The following is a 19,728-nucleotide window of genomic DNA, read 5'->3' as shown; positions in this document are numbered from 1 at the left end:
ACAAACCCAGGGCCCATAGTCAATAGGGAGGAGGCCGGCAGTCAGGCCTCTCCAGTGGCCCCAGTGATGGAGGGTTCCGTCACAACTTCAATAAATGGCGTCATATCCCGGTGTGGAGCATCTTTTATTCTATTTGGGATGCCGACTGTGGAGGGTGACGGCTGTGGGCTAGGTCAGACCTAAGGCGGTCACAGCAGAAAATACATAACTGACATAAGGCATCGGCCTTCATGAGGAAAGTTTTACAAAAAGCAAAGCAAAGTCAGTACTTATGGATTCTCCAACACAATTATACTTTTTTTTTTCATAGTGATGATTAACAGAATGAGCCTTTACCACAGCTGAAAATCTGTTACACGCTTCCCTCACAGCATTCCCCAAGATCAAAATCAAGAAATAATTATACATTTTTTAATCATAAAGTGCCTTTTGCAATAAGAATGCATCACCACTTTTGCTTGTTGTCTATATGAATATAACTTAGATATATCCATCTGGACTCTGGAATTTCTTAAAGAGGTTCTCTCTAGAGTTCATACTGGGTTTACATAATATTATAAAGCATTTTGGAGCAAACATAAAGGCAAGAAGAGCCCAGCTAGAAGCTAAGATGGCAAATATTTCCATGGCCACAATGTACCTGCCCTGAGCACTGAGGGAGGCTGGGATAAAAGACACCCAGACACTGAGGAAGGCCAACATGCTGAATGTGATAAGCTTGGCCTCATTGAAACTATCAGGAAGTCCTCTAGCCAGGAAAGCAACAATGAAACTGATGAAGGCCAGGAGACCAAGATATCCCAACATGCTCCAGAAAGCTGTGGATGAGCCCTCATTGCACTTAAGAATGATAACTCTGGGTTGGGATGCAGAGTCCTGTTCAGGAAAAGGAGGGGCAGTGGACAACCAAATGATGCACAGAAGAAACTGTAGAAGAGAACAGAAACAAATGATCAAGTAGGACACCAAAGGACTTGTCCACTTTTTGAGAGCACTGCCAGGTTTCGTGGCCATGAATGCAAGCACCACCATGATTGTTTTTGCCAAAATGCAAGAAACGCAAAGAGTAAAGACCATTCCGAATGCAACGTGACGCAATAGACATTTTTCAGGTTGGGGGTAACCAATAAAAGCCAAAGAGCAGAGGAAGCAGAAGGACAGAGACACCAGAAGAAGACAACTGACGGAGTAGTTGTTGGCTTTCACGATAGGTGTTGTTCTCAACTGTATGAAAATCTTCAAAATGAAAACTGGAAATAAAGAGGAAACAATACTTGTAGAAGACAGCGTTCTGCCCAGTGGGTCTTCATAGGACAGATACTCTACAGGTTTTGGGAGACATATGGATTTCTGTGGATTTGGCCATGTGTCCCATGGACATTTAATACAATCAATGGAGTCTGCAAAATAATACAATACACTCAATTAATATTTATATCCATATGATGACATAATTTTACTTTTTTTCTCAAGTAATATCTCAATGTACCTGTGCGGTTGGAGATCTCCCCTTGAGGACAAGGAAGACACTGGAAGCAGCAGACAGGTTCTCCTCTTTTAGTTGCCTTCCAGAAACCTGGGGGGCAACTGTGACTGCAGACCGAAACAGGGACCTGGGGGAGATATGATTGAAATGTTACCTTTTTCCGGGCTGATAAACCAAGATTCTTTTGTTATCTTATTATATATGGAGCATCTGATGAAGGGCTATTGTCAGGAAATAATAATAATGTCTAGTACTCTATAACTATTTATAAAGTTAAAGGCATTTTATTTTTCGTACTGAAACACATGTTCTTTCATGGCTAACCCTTTATCGCTAGATACCCAAACCCAGCAATTAACCACGTTCAGTGGACTGTCTAGACCAAACATAGACAAGTTGGTTTAATGAAGACATAGTGTTGGCACCTGTTGGTCTGCAGAGTTCCAGAACACCGCACTTGTGTTTATGCTGAAGATTTGGGTGGAGGACGTGTCATACCGGCCAACCTTGATAAATCTTATGGCGCCACTCGAGCTCAGCTGCCAGTTCACAATGTCATAGACAGCAGGTGGGTCTCCGTTTTCGTTAAAGTACATTTCCCGATCGCCACTAAGTGTGACTCTCGCCCTTTTCATATAGTACAGCAGCTATACACGAGGAAAGATGAAGATTATTTGTTGGAAGCATCTGAGATATTAATGAAGAGCTATGACTAAGTTTGGACTCTTCTACAGTATAACCCCCTTTTACTAGCGTGATTAGTTAATCCTCACATTTTGGGAAAACACAATAGCTGCCCAATACCTTTTATGGACACATTTCAGAGGCAGAGAGCATTTGACATACTAGAAAAGCATTTTGAACATTACATCTTTAATAAGTGCTCAAAGTTAAAATTAATTAAATATTGGCCTTTAATTGATAATCTGGGGGAAAAGAGCCTATAATTAATAAAATGTGGTCAACATAGGTAAAATGAGAATTAAAAATATAAAAAATTCAAAGATGTCCAGATAGCTAAGATAGTTGTGTGTTTTATCATTCTTTTCTTATACTTAGACCTGTTTGCAATATAAATATTACCTGCCATGGCTTGAAGTTCTCAATATTTGCACACAATCCTTCTCGGAATGGACCTTCTCCGTCTTTGCAGTTTTTAAGATCTTCCAAAGCTCTGGCCACAACATGTACCGCAGTGTAAACACTATAAGTGACTCTTAAACTAGAGACATCATTGTAACTATTCTCTGCGTTTTCTAGGTCTTCTGATCCAGTGCATTCTTTTACTGTCGTATCTCGTGTTTGATTTGTATCAGTTGCAAATTTACATGTGAATGCTAACTCCCAAAATATCTTTACCCAATCTCTTCCCGATGACATAGAAGGATGGATCTTGTTGAGGAACTCTCTTAGCCCTGGAATTGTCCCACTGTGGAGGGCTAGACCTATTGTTCCAGAAAGCAGGGTGGAAAATTTTCCCAGGGAGCGTAGGGTTGACGTGGACCAAGCTTCACTGGCGACTAATGTCTTCTGTGACACATTCTGTCTCAACATCTCATCCAGAAGAGGTAAAACATCAACATCAGTTGCGTAGACTACCACGACCATGGCTGTTGATGACTTCATCACTTTGACTATATGATGAGCATTACGATCTGGTTGGTTTGTAAGTATGTTCTCACTGAAGGCCACGCACGCTCCAGCCTTGATTAACTCTTGTCTCACTAGCTGAATTCCCTGCTGGCCATAATCATTGTCTACAGCTATTAGTCCAATCCAGGTCCAACCCAAATGCAACACTAGATGAGCAAGTCCCTTAGACTGGAAGGTATCACTGGGGACGGTCCTGAAGAACGAGGGAAACTGAGTCCGGTCGCTGAGCAGGGAACTGGTAGAGACATAGCTGATCTGCTGGGAAAATGACATAAAGTATAGAACTTTATCATGCATTAGCAATGGCCACCAATTTTACGGTAAGGCTTTTTTTGTTGACCCACCAGGCTTTAAAATACATTTCTTCTAAAAATAAGAACTGAAAAGACAAATAAGTAACATTTTAATTGTGTGGTCTCTCTATATGTGTTTTCTTATCATTATGGGTTCTCAAACTCTCTAATAGACATAAAGGTATCCATCAAAATATGACTAAATATGAATAATATTCTGAGTGTAAGATGGACTCTTTTTACAGAGACAAATCGAGCGAGCACGCACAGGAATTTACATCAGCAAGTAGGTAAAACCATTAAAGTATGGGAGATAACGAAACATTGTATGGAAGCATTTCCTTAAAGAATCACGTTCCTGTAGAATTAAACTTTACCTGCGGATAATTATAGACACCTAAAATGTGAGCCAGGAGGATTGAATGAGTGGACATAGCTGGTCCAATTATGGAGCTGAGAGGTACATGCCCAAGACATCTGTAATTGGGGATAGCTCTGTCATATCCCGTCAGCACTTGTAGAGTTCCTTCCAAATCAAAGTTCTGAGTGTCACAGGAATCATATGCTTGGAACCCAAGAGTAGTATTGATGAGGATGCTTGGATCTCCATTGATCTCCTCCACAGCGTATCTCATGGCTTGAAGCTGCTGATAGCTTTCAAAATGGAACCTTGAAGAAAAGAATGAAAACATAGTTTTAGAGCCTTTTATTGTAAAACTTAATATAGGCTCTTGTTCAAAGTTTTTCAGCCATGTCATGCTTGGTTAAGATCATAAAGTCTCTCCTCAAGACCATCCACCGTCACTGGATTTGCATAACCAGACTCCCCCATTTATGTGTTAGTTCTATTAGGTAGAAGCAATAACAAAAAAAAAAAGGTTGTATAAGATAGGCTAAACTGATATTTTCCAGTTTCTCCCATTTTCCAGTTTTTTAAAACTATGTTTTATGCCTGGATGTCCCACCATAGCTGGAACAGGTTTAGAAAGGGGCAACACTAGATTCTAGAAATAGCAGAAAGTAACACTTTTCGCTGAAAATAAAGTCCCATGGCTGATTGAGTGAGCTTACATTTACATCACAACCCATGTGACATTTCAACTCGTGCGTTGTGATGTCACTAGGTGGATTTTCCAGGTTTCTGCAATTGTCTCTCTTCCCAGGGTAAGGAAGACCTGAGGGGGACAGTACTGAATGGTTTCCAGGTTTACCATAATTTAAATGCCCTCGGTAGGAATGTTATTAACACTGCCTCTGGTAGCAGCTATTATCAATACATACTTGCAATGGCGTGCATAAAAAAAATATTATTTTATCACATTATGAAAGCAAAAAGCTGTGAAAAAATGGTAAAATATATAGCATGTGTCTTTGTCATTTGGTTGTTGTTGGAAGCCCAATACAACATTCAAACATCAAAGCCAACCCCCACCCCCCTTACATTGTACATGTGATGGTGGGAGGCCTCTCTTTGAAGAAAACATCTTGGTGGACCTTAGCAAGATGCAATGGTAACAGGACTCCGATCATCACATCCCCTGGCTGGGTCATCCCTGCGAGCTCTGACACATGAAGGCTACACCGATGGTCTTTGGAGTAAAATCCAGAAATAAGGTGAGACAAGAAGATTTGCCAAATTGTCTGATACAAAAGCCCCATCATGATGTCATATGGCCAGACAAACCTATGAACATCAAAAAAAAACAAAATAATTAATATATCCCATCAATTACATCAATGGAACCATTATAAATATTGTGTTTCGCTTGGGTATCTTGGGTATCTCAAGATTGATTTTCACAGAATGAAAAATTATTTAGGACTGGGTCTGAGTGGACCCCGTACAATGTATAGTTAAATCACTGAGATGGCTTTCAACTGTGCATCATACCAGGCCAGCAAAGCCCTTTTTGAAGAAGAAGCTCACTCATTGGAATCCCCCACCATTCTGTTCAAATATAATAAATTAATGTATAAGATGTCGAATTTTGACGCAATTCTGTTGAGAAACGTATTTTGTACATGTATGGAATATACCATTTTCTATAGAACATGTGAAGTTCCAGTACTCACAGTCATAACGGTCCAAAATGAGAAATGTGGCATTAAGAATTTAGGTGCAGAGATGACTTTCAGAAAGGTCACTCCAAGATGATGATGATTCGGTTCCTTTTAGGGGCAGGTTGGCAGAAGTAACCTTTGAAGGACATCTTTGTCCATCATGACAGTCCATGTCCTCAGCGCGTGGGGGACGTCTGTGATATCAGACACATCTTGTGCGCATTCAAATTTCTAGAAATCATATTGACATCAAGAAATCAGAAAAAATATTAGCACAAAAAAATGTAAAACCACAGACCGCAGAATTAAAGGTTAAGGAGTCAGTAGATGAGGAGACTTCTGGACAAATACACTGGGAGGCATACCCGTGTCCGGTTCTCAGGGACAGGGAGCTCCTCTCATTGTATTCCAAGTGTTAGAAGTTTTCACAAATAATTCATATTTTATGTCTATAAAAACATAGATACATGAGATATAGAATGTTCATAGAGTAAATGCTCGCAGACGGAATGTTCCGGTACAGAATGGCAGGTTAGAGAGCGGAATGTTGAGTCAGAGAGTGGTCAGAGACAGGATGCCAGAGGTCCCGGACACCCACGAGACATCGGTCTAATATACTGCACTTTACTCCTTCTGATTTACTAAAACTCACCGTGGGGCATCAGACGTGCTGTATTTATAGAGAAGGCATGCCAATGCAGCGAGTGAATTAACCCTTTCAGTCATGTCAATCTCGATCATTTACATACGTATATAGTCTTTTACCTGCACTTTTACCTGAGTTAAAAATAGGGATTTTCTCTAAGGGAATGGCTGTAACAGATCTCCTGACATTTTTTACCCCCCCCCCCCGAGAGACACATTACAATAATCGCTTTACACGTGGGGATTCCCAGCGGCACTAGGTGGCTGGGGTTTATCAAACAGTCACAATTACTCTCCTAGCTGGATAACGGCATCTGCTCGTCTGCCATTCCACCCAACAAGTTAACCGTGAAGAGGGTAAAACCGTGCTTAACTCCTTGAGTGCTGGAGTACTGGCCATGCCATGCCAAGTGTGTTGTTCTAGGTGTTAAATTTCATTCAAAAAAGGATATATGGAATCTCTGCCCGATATAAACCATGTGAAGTGGGACCAAGATGTCAGCATAACAGGAAATAGAATACAATGTGGTTTATTTTAGAATATTTATGAGTGTATTCAATGGGATTGAGAAGTGGAATAAGACCCTAACCCTTTACGTGCCAGGGTGCTTCCTGCACCAGCGTCCATTTGTCCGCCATTATCAGCAGGAAACGCTCAAACCACCCAGGTGGCTGAGAAATGTTCCACCATACAATGCACACACTGGCCGACTGCAGTATAAAGGAATCTTTTTAGAAGACTCAGTCATGGCACATTGTTCTGTCAGGGGTCATATAGGTAGCCCCAGTCTGAAGGACCCATGATTATCCCCTCCTACTGGTGGCAGTGGCCGCCAAGCAGCAGAGGCCTGTCGGATGAGCAGGGTAAAATGGGTACTCAGATTTCCATATATAGCCACTGAGTACTTTTATCTCATGACTGGAACCTTTATTTGCTCCGCATATACAGTATAATGCAGTAGTAGATATGTATAATAGGATTAATTAGGATACTTGAGTCTCTTTTGATGGATCACTTGAATGGGCGTTCTCATTGCCAGTCATCATCCGCTGCCGAAAAGAGTGAAAATAAGAAATGTGACCAAGTTGTAGAAAAGAAAAAACTCCACAAGGCACCAACGCAGAGCTCTCCGTTGAAAGCCCCAATGTAGTGTTTCTTCTTTATGTGGTATGCATGTAGGTGGCCAATGTAATCACCTCAGATGTTCATATCCATCTTCAGAATACCTCAACAGGCACAACATGGTGAACTGTATAAGACAAAGCGTTAATTACCATATCTGTATAAACTGATAGGTAAATGGCAGCACCCGTTTCTACCGCTGGTCAGCGTACTCCCAACAAAGCGTTACTATGTCAGCGCCACGTGTTTCCTCAGTTGTGACCTCATCAAGGCACTTCTTGAACTGAAGAAGGGGCTCATTATTCTTTTTACGTATATATCGGTGGGAACAGCCACAGAAACAATGGTTCTTTACACTGTGGGTGGAAGAGATGGGTGGAGGGGGTGACAATTCAAGTCAGTACAGGATGACCCTACAGGTCACGGCCGCCATTGTGGTGTACCGGCCTGGCCGACCAGGGGAGTCTGATAACATAATGAATATAAAGGAACAAAAAAAAACCTGCCATACATAGTTACCTTCAAAGCAAGTATAGATCTTAAACAAAAATGAATTTAAAGTACTATTAGGTTTAGTAAATAGGAGTCCATAGAGGCAAGTGAAGAGTTAATGGTTTTAGATTGTAAGCAGCAGAAATCTCCGGCAAAAGGTAACCAAGCCAAACATTTAAATATCATCCTGTAAGAAAGAGCCCAATGTGGTGTGTATGGAACAAACAGATTTAGTGTGCAAAAGAGGGAACGGGAGCAGCGTGTGTTTGTGTACAGAGCTTTGAAAAAGCATTGTCCCCTTCCCGATTTCTTCTATTTTTGTATATTGGTCACATTTAAATGTTTCAGACCATCAAACTAATTTTAATATTACACAGAATTATTAAATCAACCGATTCACCAAACTGAATAAAAATTGGGTTCAGTTTTACTAGACACATTCAGGCATGATTGCCGCTGGCCCTGTTGAATCTAAACATCAATGAAACAAAGCCTGTCTTGCAAAGTGAAGTTGGCTAAAAGTAATTGACATCTATCAGTCTGGAAAGGGTTACAAAGCCATTTCTAAGGCTCTAGGACTACAGAGGACCACCACGGTGAGAACCATTATCTAAAACGGGAGAAAAATTGGAGCAGTGGAGAACCTTCCCAGGACTGGCCGACCAAAATTCCTCCAAGGACGCATAGATGACTCTACCAGGAGGTCATAACAGTAACCAGACTAGCATGTAAAGGACCGCAGGCCTCACTTGCCTCAGTTAAGGTCAGTGTTCACGATTCCACAATAATAAAGAGACTCCGCAAAAATGGCATCCATTTTGGATGCTACAAACCACTGCTGACCAGAAAGAACACAAAGGCTTGTCTTACATTTGCCCAAAACATCTTCAGGACACTCAAGACTTTTAGGATAATATTCTGCGGACTGATGATTCAAAAGTGGAACTTTCTGGAAGACATTGGTCCTGTTACAGCTGGAGTAACGCTAACACAACATTAGACAATAAGAATATTACAAACACTGTGGCGGTGGTGGTAGTGTGATGGTCTGGTGGCGGCTTCAGGGCTTGGGGCCAGAGCCGGCCTTAAGTGTTCTGGAATAGTCCGGCGCTCAACATGAAACGCTGGCACCGCGGCGGAGTCACGGAGAGTGAGGGGCGCCGAGCGGTTGCTGAAAACTTCACGAGCAACCGCTCGGCGCCCCTGCCCGGGACTTAAATTAAAGCATCTGGTTTGGTTTTTTTACTTTATTTAACATGAATGATGTTAAATAAAGTTTAAAAAAAACAAAAAACCCCGATGTTTTAATTTAAGTGCTGGGCAGGCGCCCCTGTTGCCATGGCGCCCTGTGCGACCGCACAGGTCGCACACCCCTAAGGCCGGCCCTGCTTGGGGCGACTTGATGTAACCATGAATTCTGCTCTCTACTAGAAAACCTTGTCCGTCCGACAGTTCGTGACCTAAAGATCAAGAGCACCGGGACGATGATCTGAAGCACACAAGCAAGTCCACCTCTGATTGGCTCAAAACAAACCGAAGGTTTTGGAGGCCGAGTCAAAGTCCTGACTTGAATCCGATGGCGATGCTGAGACATGACCTCAAAAAGATAGATCATAATAAAAAACTTCCAATGTGGCCGAATTAAAACATTTCTACCAAGACGAATGGGCCAAAATTCCACCACAGCGATGAAAAAGACTCTTTGCCACTTACAAACATTTGATGGCAGTTGTTGCCGCCATGGGTGGCACAATTATTAGGTTTAGGGGGCAATTACTTTTTTCACATGGGTGATATAGGTTTTACCTTCAATAAATAAAATGATCATTTAAAAGCTGCGTTTTGTGTTTGCTCACGTTGTCTTTATATTATTTTGCAATTAGTTGGATGATCTAAAACTTTGGAATTTTAAATGAAAAATAGAAGAAATCGGGACGGGGCAAATAGTTTTTCACAGCACTGTACGTCTGTATGTGGATGTACAATAATCCCAATGTTTTATATTATCTTTTTTTACACTACTGTATTTCTATTGTCTTTTTATGATTATTTTTAAAATTTTTCAGCGAATTACGAAATCTATTTCCAAAATGTTGTGTTTTTTTCCCCCAATGTTTGCAAAATGTGGACGGTAGATTGTAAAGCACGGACACACCATCTGTACAACGATTGTTATAATTTATCCCCCAGAGAGAAAAGTGTCCGGAATCTGTAACAGGAATATTCCTCAGGGAGGATTCATTTTATTTAACCCTTTAATGGAAATATATTGGAATATTATCCACGGGCATTCTGTTAATGCATTTGAGAAGAGAAAACAGAGAGTTAATGCCAAATGATGTTTTATTATAAATACTCTCTGTATAACATGGGCATGTTTGATGCTGCGCAAGATCGAGAAGGAAATGAAAGGCAGTAAGTATAAGATTGAAAATTGTTTCACCGCCATACCCTGCCATGTCTCTGTACACACAATAGGACTCACAATAATCGTTCCAAATACACACCATACCCCTGCTGTATCTGAGCTGCTTTCAGAGCACACATTATAACCCCCTACTATTCCTGACTTACCCTCATACCCCTTATTATCTCTGTACTACCTCCTGATCACATACTCTAACCCCCTATTATTCCTATATTACCCTCATACCCCTTATTATCTCTGTACTACCTTCCGATCACACACCCTAACCCCCTATTATTCCTATATTACCCTCATACCCCTTATTATCTCTGTACTACCTTCCGATCACACGCCCTAACCCCCTATTATTCCTATATTACCCTCATACCCCTTATTATCTCTGTACTACCTCCCGATCACACGCCCTAACCCCCTATTATTCCTATATTACCCTCATACCCCTTAGTATCTCTGTACTACCTTTCGATCACACACCCTAACCCCTATTATTCCTATATTACCCTCATACCCCTTATTATCTCTGTACTACCTTCCGATCACACACCCTAACCCCCTATTAGTCCTAAATTACCCTCATACCCCTTATTATCTCTGTACTACCTTCCGATCACACTCCCTAACCCCCTATTATTCCTATTTTACCCTCATACCCCTTATTATCTCTGTACTACCTTCCGATCACACTCCCTAACCCCCTATTATTCCTATATTACCCTCATACCCCTTATTATCTCTGTACTATCTTCCGATCACACACCCTAACCCCCTATTATTCCTATTTTACCCTCATACCCCTTATTATCTCTGTACTATCTTCCGATCACACACCCTAACCCTTACTCTCTGGTCTTACCCTCATCCCTCCTTGTATCTTTGTACTACCTACCTTGGGCACACTATTACCCCTACTATATCTGTAGTACCTTCTGAACACACACAATAACTCCCTACTATTCCTATATTACCCCCAGAACAAACATTATAACCCCTACTATCTCCCTATTACCTTCCCTTTTAACCCTTTGTTTAATACTACCCTACAAGCACACATCTCAATGCAATCTTCTGCATCTCATTCTCATACATCCAATGATTTTGATATTGTTCTTCGGTACCGCTTTTTGCAGACTGACTTCTAGACATATGTGGAAACTCTGAGGATTTTTGCCCCAGTCTCAGTGTAAAGGGGCAGATTCTCAGGGTCACACAGTCTAGAGCTGACCCCTTCCTTTTCTATACTGCTGTGATCATATAAAAAACTCCTAATCCAGGGGCGTCCAACCTGCGGCCCTCCAGCTGCTGAAGCACTACATCTCCCATAATGCTCTTTCAGCTAAGGGGCTGGCTGAGGAGGATGGGAGATGTAGTCCTGCATCAGCTGGAGGGCTGCAGGTTGGACGCCCATGTCCTAATCTCTGCTTTTGCTACCAGTATACGGATTATATTCCTGCCTGAATGCAGGTAACTCAATTACGAGTATCTTAGAGTATCTTTAGATAATCACAAGTCAAGGTTTCCATGAGGGCCGGTATTGGAGCTATTTGGTGAACACATTTGGCGAGTCACTACATGGAATCTTCACGATGGGCTATTAAAAAATTAATATTTCAAGAGTCCCAGGGTCCACTCATTTAGAAACTTTCTGGGTATGCTTTAGGCTCACCAGATCTTGGTCCAGAATCTCCTTGGGTCCATATCTAGAATGTCTAGAACAATTTACCATTCCCAGGGCATGCCGACAGGAGGCTGAACTAACAAACCTTTGTCTCCGCTATTACTAGGTATTGGGACATTCTAGAAATATGATGATCAGTATTTATGGAGCTCTCTGGCACGTCGTCCTGTCTCACCTCGTTCCGGCCGTCTGCTCTACGGATCGGCGATGTGGACTTCACGTCTCGGAGCTCGAGGGCTTCTCGCAGCCGGGGGATATAATGATGGGGCTGGTGCTGCCGCTGCACGCCGACAAAGTGCATCAGCAAATCTCGTTCAATGAAAGACCACCCAAGGTCGCGTGTACCGTGTAAGGACAGATCACGGAGCTTGTCCATGATTATCATTATTGACCTGTCTCTCTGAATGATTGCGGTTTTTATATGTGGTCACTCATATTAATCATTCCATTAATCAGTAGATCGTTAAAGGAGAACTGTCAAGACTTTTAACACAAATTCTTAATATTGTTTTTTTTTTATTATTGAAGTCAATTAACGCCACCTCCGGAGAACATGAGAAAGTCTGTTTAGTTTATTGACGCGTTGTGGAATAAAATAGTAGACAATTAGTGTTTTTTGAATTTCAAGTTTTAACATTTTTATTGGTTTTCAACAATAAAATATCAAGATGTTGCGTTAATTAAAAAGCAAATGACGTTCCATTCAAGGCATAGGTTTATAGCGAAAGGCATTAGTAGCTGATGTAGGGAGGAGGTTCTGCCGCTTTACAGATCTCTGGAGCTCATCTAGAGTATTGGGGACAGTTCTGGAGACCCCCATTTCCAGAAGGATGTTGACACATTAGAGATAGTTCAGAGGAGAACGGCTAAAATGGGGACTAAAATTATCAGGAAAAACTGAGGGATCTCAATATGAAATGATTTAACAAAGTAGAGACCAAGACCAAAATCTCATCAGAGGCTTAGATGGCATGGATGGAAATTTGATGTTACTGAGAGAGTGGTAGATGAGTACAACAGCCTCCCAGCAGAAGTGGTAGAGTGGGATTTAAACATGCATGGGATAGACATATGGCCATGAGACCAATGACTGATTAAAGTTTGAGATTTTACATCAGGACATAATAGGCCGAATTTAATTTTCACATTTATTTCTAAATAAAATATTAATTTTGTTTATTTTTACTTAATAGAAAACATCAACACACACTAACACACTTGGCCTATGATTGGATGAGAATATGCTTATATATCTCTCTCTCTCTATATATATATATATATATATATATATATGTGATATATATATATATATATATATATATATATATATATAAACATTTTTAGATATTTTTCTTTAATTCAATAATCATCAACCTCGCTGGAGGTGCTCATGTAAGTTTCCCTAAAACTGAAGAATTTACAGAAGCTTTGACATTCCATAGCGAGAGATTATTTCTCTTGTTGGCATGCGATGGAACATTCCGAATAGAATTTTAAAGAATTCTAAACCTAATACGTTAAATAGTTGTATTTGTACTGTTTTTATTTGTAGGTTCCACTTTGAGATTTTTCAAAGTCTCCAAATCCTACGATTCGCTCTGGAAGAAATCAACGAGAATCCAGATATTCTCCCAAACATCACCCTTGGTTTCCAAGCATATGATTCTTGTAGAGTTCTTGAGTTGGATATCAAAGGCTCTTTACAGTTATTAACAGGAAATAAAAGAATCATCCCGAATTACCGATGTCTTGGAGAAGAAGCTCCCCTCGGGGCCATAATTGGCCCCGCTGCCTCTACTCACTCAATTCTCCTGGCTCATATCCTAGGACTCTACAGATACCCGCAGGTAAAATTCATTTGCAAGGATATTTTGTATAAAAGATAAATGGTTCTGCTACCAAACATCTATTCTTTTCTTTATTTCTTTATTTATTTTTAAATTATCAAACTTTTATTTTTGACCACCTGTGAGTTTCCAGGGGTGTTTTCCTCCCTGACTTTATTCTGCATTATGAAGAGTTAACACAAAAAAAGCTGGCCCTGTATAATGTATTGATAATGTGGAGAGGCGTCTTGAAATATACATTATACAGGGCTAGCTCAGGAAATCTTTAAGAGGGGGAAATTGAAGAGGAGCATCCGTAACGCATAATGAAATCGGCGAGTCGAAACATTCTACCAGGTTATTAAATACAACCCATGTTCATTAACATCATAAATCACAAGCAAGGATGTAAAACACTTTTATTATACAAATTCTGTATATACATTTCAAGACTTCCACTATATGGACAAATGTATTGGGACACCTGACCATTACACCAACAGGGACTTTTATGACATATTAGACATAAATATGTAGTTGAAAGCATAGCATTGTCCAAAATGTCATGGTGTGTCCCCTTCAGTTTGGGGAAGGTCGTTTTCTATTCCAGCATGACTGTGCCCCAGCGCGCTAAGCAAGGTCCATATAGACATGGTTGGATGAGTTTGGTGGGAAAGAAGTTGACCGGCGGCACACAACCCTTTGAACACTTTTGGGATGAGCTGGAATGTAAATTGCGAGCCTTCACACCCAACACCAGTGGCTGACCTCACAAATGCTCTACTGAATAAACTGTCAAAAATTCCCACAGAAACTCCCCAAATCTTGTGGAAAGCCTTCCCAGAAGAGTGGAAACTGTTATGGCTACAAAGGGGGACCAACTTCATATTAATGTATATATATTTAGAATGTGATGTCATCAAAGTCCCTGTTGGTGCAATGGTCAGGTGTCCCAATACTTTTGTCCATATATTGTACATGATTCAGGCCATCCTAAATATGAGACTAAACCAAGGGCCCATTAAGGTTTAAGGTGGAAATTACACCTCAAAATGGGTACTGTTAAGACCTCTGCTCTTAATCAATGTAATACACAGGCATGTAATACTCTCTTTCACAACAGATCAGTCACTTATCTACCAGTCCAGTCCTTAGCGATCGGATTAGATTTCACTCCTTCTTCAGGACCATCCCCAGTGATGTCTTCCAGTCCCACGGACTAGCACAGTTGGTGCTACATTTTGGTTGGACCTGGGTTGGGCTTTTAGCGGCTGACAATGATTATGGCCAGCAGGGAATTCAGATGGTCAAACAGCACCTAGTCAAAGCTGGAGTATGCGTGGCCTTTACTGAGAACATTCTTCCTAGTCAACCAGACCGCAATGCTCCTCACATAGTCAAGGTAATGAAGAGGTCAACAGCTACGGCCGTGGTTATCTACGCTTTGGCTATTGATATGGTTGCAATTTTGGATGAGATGTTGAGACAGAATGTAACAAATAAGATACTTGTGGCCAGTGAAGGTTGGTCCTCGTCCACCCTAGTCTCTTTTGAAAGGTTTTCTAATCTTCTCTCTGGCACAATAGGTCTAACCTTTCAAAGTGGGACAATTCCTGGGCTTAGAGAGTTTCTTAACAAGATCCATCCCTCCATGCATTTGGGAAGAGACTGGACAAAGCTATTTTGGGAAGCTGCATTTAGCTGTAAATTTTATGATGGTAAAAATCTCACAGGATCGTCGGTGTCTACAATAAAAGAGTGCACTGGAGAAGAAAATCTAGAACATTTTCAAAATGGCTTTAATGATGTCTCCAATTTAAGGAACACCTACAGTATCTATACTGCAGTCCACGCTGTGGCCAATGCTCTGGAAGATCTAAGAAACTGTAATAATGGAGAAGGTGAATTTTCTTATGACAAATGTGCAAACATTTGGGATTTCAAGCCATGGCAGGTAACATCAAAATTCGTTTTGTTTTAAGATCTGAAATATATCTAAATTTGGCCAGAAATTTCGAAGATGCTCCATAATCATTTAAATAGAGGTTCAATTACTAAACTGAAGATGAGCAAAGCTTAGTATCTAACTGATAGCGTTGAGATAAACACTAAGCGTTTCAACAAGTTGCCACACCACCATTTCTTTATATGTACTACACATGAATACATTTTACATCGTTCAACACTATGTTACCCTATCCAGCAAGTCCCTCTCAAAATTTGCATCAGCTTGGTTCCACCGTTGATTATAAGAACACATGGTAGTTTTGAGATCAGATATACAAAGTATATTAAGATCACTTCTTCTCTTTTTCCCACCTTGTAGGTTCTATACTATTTGAAGAAGGTAAGGGTCATGCTAAGAGGTGGGAGGGAGCTTTTCTTTGATAAGAATGGAGACCCACCAGCTGTCTACAACATTGTAAATTTGCAACTGGGTCCAGAAGGCGCCATACAATATGTCAAGGTGGGCAGTTACGATACAACAGCAGCATTTGGTCAAGTCAACCAAAGCGTCATAAAGTGGGCAACCAGAGACCAACAGGTTTGAGAACATCTGACCACAAATCTGTTTCAATTTTCCATGAACATCTATAAGTCTCTAATAGTATCTTATTGAAAGTTAATGTAAACAGCAAACATATATTAAGAACACATAACATTCAGTGCTTACATGTGCAGCAAACACTTCTAAACTAACCTCAAATTCTCAGGCTTGCTTGTGGAACAATAGAAAGAAGAAAAAACTGCTTAATTTAAGAGGACCTCCGTTGCTGACCCTCTGTAATAAGTAAATATTACCGTATTTGCACGATTATAAGACGACGCTATAAGACGCGATTCGCGTAGACAACTTCCGCTGCAGCCGGAAGGAGGTGTGGTTAGCATCGGGGGTTGTCTGCGTCCATCGCGCAGACCTTCCCCGGCTGTCAGTGAAAATTCCCCGCACCGGAACTCCCCTCACTGACAGCCGGGGAAGGTCTGCGCGATGGACGCAGACAACCCCCCGCTGCTAACCGCACCTTCTTCTGGCTGTAGCGGAAGTTGTCTACGCAAATTGCGTAGACGTCTACACGCTGCCCCTGCTACACACTTTGGACTCAGAAGCACCGGTAAGTTGGGGGGGCATAAGACAGGAGGATCCAGGTCCCCTGCAGCGCTGCGGGGGATCTGGATCTTAGTCCCATAGTCAGACCTTTTTGAGGTCTGATTTTAAGACGACCCCGATTATAAGACGAGGGGTATTTTTCAAAGCATTTGCTCTAAAAAAACCTTGTCTTATAATCGAGCAAATACGGTATATCTAACGTCTGGAATAGCAATTTTTTTTCAATGATGTATGCAAAGTTCACTTGTGATTCCCCTTGGTACCAGCTACAGAAAACAGACATAATCTATTAATTCAGTAGTCTTCAGGTACACTTTATGGCTAAAATTATGTGTATACCCCTCCTAATTGTTGTGTTTACGTGTATAAAATCCAGCACATAGGCAGCCATCTCCATAGACAAACATTGGCAGTAGAACAGGTCGTACCGAAGAGCTCAGTGACTTTAAACATGGCACTGTCATAGGAGGCCACCTCTGCCACAAGTCAGTTCATGTCCTGCTACATCTGTCCCGGTGCACTGTAAGGGTTATTATTTTAAAGTAGACCTGTCTAGGAGTAACAACAGTCCAGCCACACTAACAGAGTGTGCTGAAGCACATAGCATGAACAAATTGCCTGTTCTCAATTATTTGTTGATGTATGAAGTACCGTCATATTTTAGACAACGTATCATTCCAACTTTGTGGGAACAGTTTGGGGAAGACCCTTTTCTATTCCAGCATGACTGCGCCCCAGTGCACAAAGCAAGGTCCATAAAGACATGGTTGGGTGAGTTTGGTGTGTAAAAACTTGACCTCAACCCTATCAAACACCAGGGATGAACTGGAAGGGAGACTGCAAGCTGGGCCTTCTCATCCTACAGAAACATTTCACAATCTTGTGGAAAGCCTTCCCAGAAGAGTAGAGGCTGTTATAGCCACAAGGAGAGAACCAACTCCATATTATAATGCCAATGGTTTTGGAAAGGGATGTCCATCAACCTCATATAGGTGTGATCGGCAGATCTCCACATACTTTTGGTCATATAGTGTATTTATCCAATCTAAAAAACTTCCCAATAGATCCTACTTGTCTGATTAACTACTGCCCTATCTCTCTCCTACATTTTGCCTCGAAGTTGCCTAAGCCAATCACATCACTGAGTTCCTCTCCTGCAATTCCCTCCTTCACCTTCTACCATCTTCTTTCCAGCATCACTTGTGCTGTTAGTCAAAAATATACCATGCTGATTTTCCTATAGGTCCCTGTCTCGATCTGCAGCCAGAGCTGTCCGCCTGGTTTCTGGAAGGCAGAGAAACAAGGAGAACCCATATGTTGCTTCCAGTGTCTTCCTTGTCCCCAAGGGGAGATTGCCAATCAATCAGGCAAGTGAGCAACTTAAGACTCCAAAATTGGTTGTAGTAGGATCAATGGTAAATGGCCAATGTGCTGGCGGCTTTCTGGATATTGTGAAATTGCCTCTAAAGTTAAAGCCATACAAATTAGTCTTAAACTATTATGTATGTTCTATTTTGTGACCCATAAAAGTGTAAACGCAGAAAATCACAGACTAACGATGGCAATTATTCACAGAATGACATCGTGTTAATGCATGTAGAAGTATGGAGTTAGCAAATCAAAATGTGTCATGTAATCATTCCATGATACTCATGCAAAAAAATATTTAGAAATATTTGTTTGGGCTTTGTGAATTTTATTCTGATACCTCAGCCTCTGGAAGAACTCTAGATGAATTAATTTACAGGATCCTGATTTGTTCTTAGGTTCTACTTAGACTGTATATTTAGAGATTAAATGTGTTACACTACTGTGTTCATAGTCTACCTGTGTGTCTCAACAACAACAAAATCAGTATCTGATTCTACAAGACAATTTTTATTGTGCCAACTATTCATATATTTTCAGACTCTGTCGAGTGCATCAAGTGTCCATGGGATAAGTGGCCAAATCATTGGAAAACCACCTGTCTACCAAAGCCCATAGAGTACCTTTCCTATGAAGATGAGTTGGGGGCGACACTGGCTGGAAGCAGCATCATGTCTTCCTTAGTTCCTGTTGTCATTTTGAGAATCTTCATACGTTATAAAACCACCCCGATTGTAAAAGCCAACAACTACTCTCTTAGTTGTCTTCTTCTAATCTCATTGTCCTTTTGCTTCCTCAGCTCTCTGGCATTCATTGGTTACCCTCAGCCTGAGAAATGTCTTCTACGTCAGCCAGCATTTTGCATGTTTTTTTCTCTCTGCATCTCTTGTATACTAGCCAAGACTATCATGGTGGTTGGTGCCTTCCTGGCCACAAAACCAGGCAGTAATCTGAGGAAATGGACAAGCCCTCGGATATCTTACCTGATTATCAGTATCTGCTGTCTTCTACAATTTATCTTGTGCATCACTTGGTTGATGGTTGCTCCTCCTTTTCCAGAACGCAACACTCAAACTCAACCGGGACTCATCAGTCTTGAATGTAATGAAGGTTCTCGTGTTGCCTTCTGGTCCATGTTGGGGTATCTTGGTCTCCTGGCCAGTACAAGTTTTTTCGTTGCTTTCCTGTCCCGAAGGCTTCCCGACAGCTTCAATGAAGCAACATATATCACGTTCAGCATGCTCGCTTTCCTCAGTGTTTGGTTTTCTTTTATCCCTGCTTCTCTGAGCTCAAGAGGAAAGTATACCCAAGCCATGGAAGTGTTTGCCATCATGGCCTCCAGCTGGGCTCTGATTTTTTGCATGTTTGTCCCCAAGTGTTTAATTGTATTGTTTAAACCAAAAATGAACTCCAGAAAATATCTCATGTCGAAAGACAGAGGTGACTTTACCTCTCAATGTACTGTTATGTCAGAAACATGTATCTGAATGAATAAAAACAAGGCCGATGATGCTCTTCATAAATGTTATCATTAATGCGTGGTGCGTGATCCATAACCGTTCTAATCAG

General features: G+C 41.1%; 2 protein-coding genes across 2 annotated transcripts; one reads left to right on the top strand and one right to left on the bottom strand.

Annotated features, from left to right (window-relative positions):
- Window positions 1-480: 480 nt before the first annotated feature.
- LOC149275297 (extracellular calcium-sensing receptor-like) lies at window positions 481-12,232 on the bottom strand. The gene is made up of 7 exons (XM_089504831.1): window positions 12,032-12,232; window positions 8,624-8,738; window positions 4,874-5,021; window positions 3,810-4,101; window positions 2,570-3,397; window positions 1,490-1,613; window positions 481-1,400 (listed from the first exon to the last, which is right to left on the bottom strand). Exons 1-7 carry the CDS (start codon window positions 12,230-12,232, stop codon window positions 481-483), a joined length of 2,628 nt encoding a protein of 875 aa, XP_089360957.1.
- Window positions 12,233-12,409: 177 nt separating this feature from the next.
- Window positions 12,410-19,646, top strand: LOC149275296 (extracellular calcium-sensing receptor-like). The gene is made up of 7 exons (XM_089504830.1): window positions 12,410-12,417; window positions 13,409-13,703; window positions 14,806-15,205; window positions 15,416-15,636; window positions 16,009-16,205; window positions 18,035-18,162; window positions 18,700-19,646. The coding sequence occupies exons 1-7, from the start codon at window positions 12,410-12,412 to the stop codon at window positions 19,644-19,646; spliced, it is 2,196 nt and encodes a 731-aa protein (XP_089360956.1).
- Window positions 19,647-19,728: the final 82 nt, after the last annotated feature.

This window comes from Sceloporus occidentalis, unplaced genomic scaffold, assembly GCF_023333645.1.
Source record: "Sceloporus occidentalis isolate IW3139 unplaced genomic scaffold, rSceOcc1.0.p SCAF_292, whole genome shotgun sequence".
In the NCBI taxonomy this organism is placed as follows: domain Eukaryota; kingdom Metazoa; phylum Chordata; class Lepidosauria; order Squamata; family Phrynosomatidae; genus Sceloporus; species Sceloporus occidentalis.
This window is presented reverse-complemented; position numbering and strand designations above follow the sequence as displayed.

Bases quoted from the DNA above. Each gene is read 5' to 3' on its own strand.
- LOC149275297 (XM_089504831.1), bottom strand. From the start codon at position 12,232: ATGGACAAGCTCCGTGATCTGTCCTTACACGGTACACGCGACCTTGGG. The intron at 4,102-4,873 runs GTAAGGGGGGTG...CTTTTCTTCAAG, and splicing joins CCCACCATCACATGTACAAT to GTTCCATTTTGAAAGCTATC. The intron at 3,398-3,809 runs GTAAAGTTTAAT...TCATTTTCCCAG, and splicing joins GTGTCTATAATTATCCGCAG to CAGATCAGCTATGTCTCTAC.
- LOC149275296 (XM_089504830.1), top strand. The intron at 13,704-14,805 runs GTAAAATTCATT...CTTTCACAACAG, and splicing joins GACTCTACAGATACCCGCAG to ATCAGTCACTTATCTACCAG. The intron at 15,637-16,008 runs GTAACATCAAAA...CCCACCTTGTAG, and splicing joins GGGATTTCAAGCCATGGCAG to GTTCTATACTATTTGAAGAA.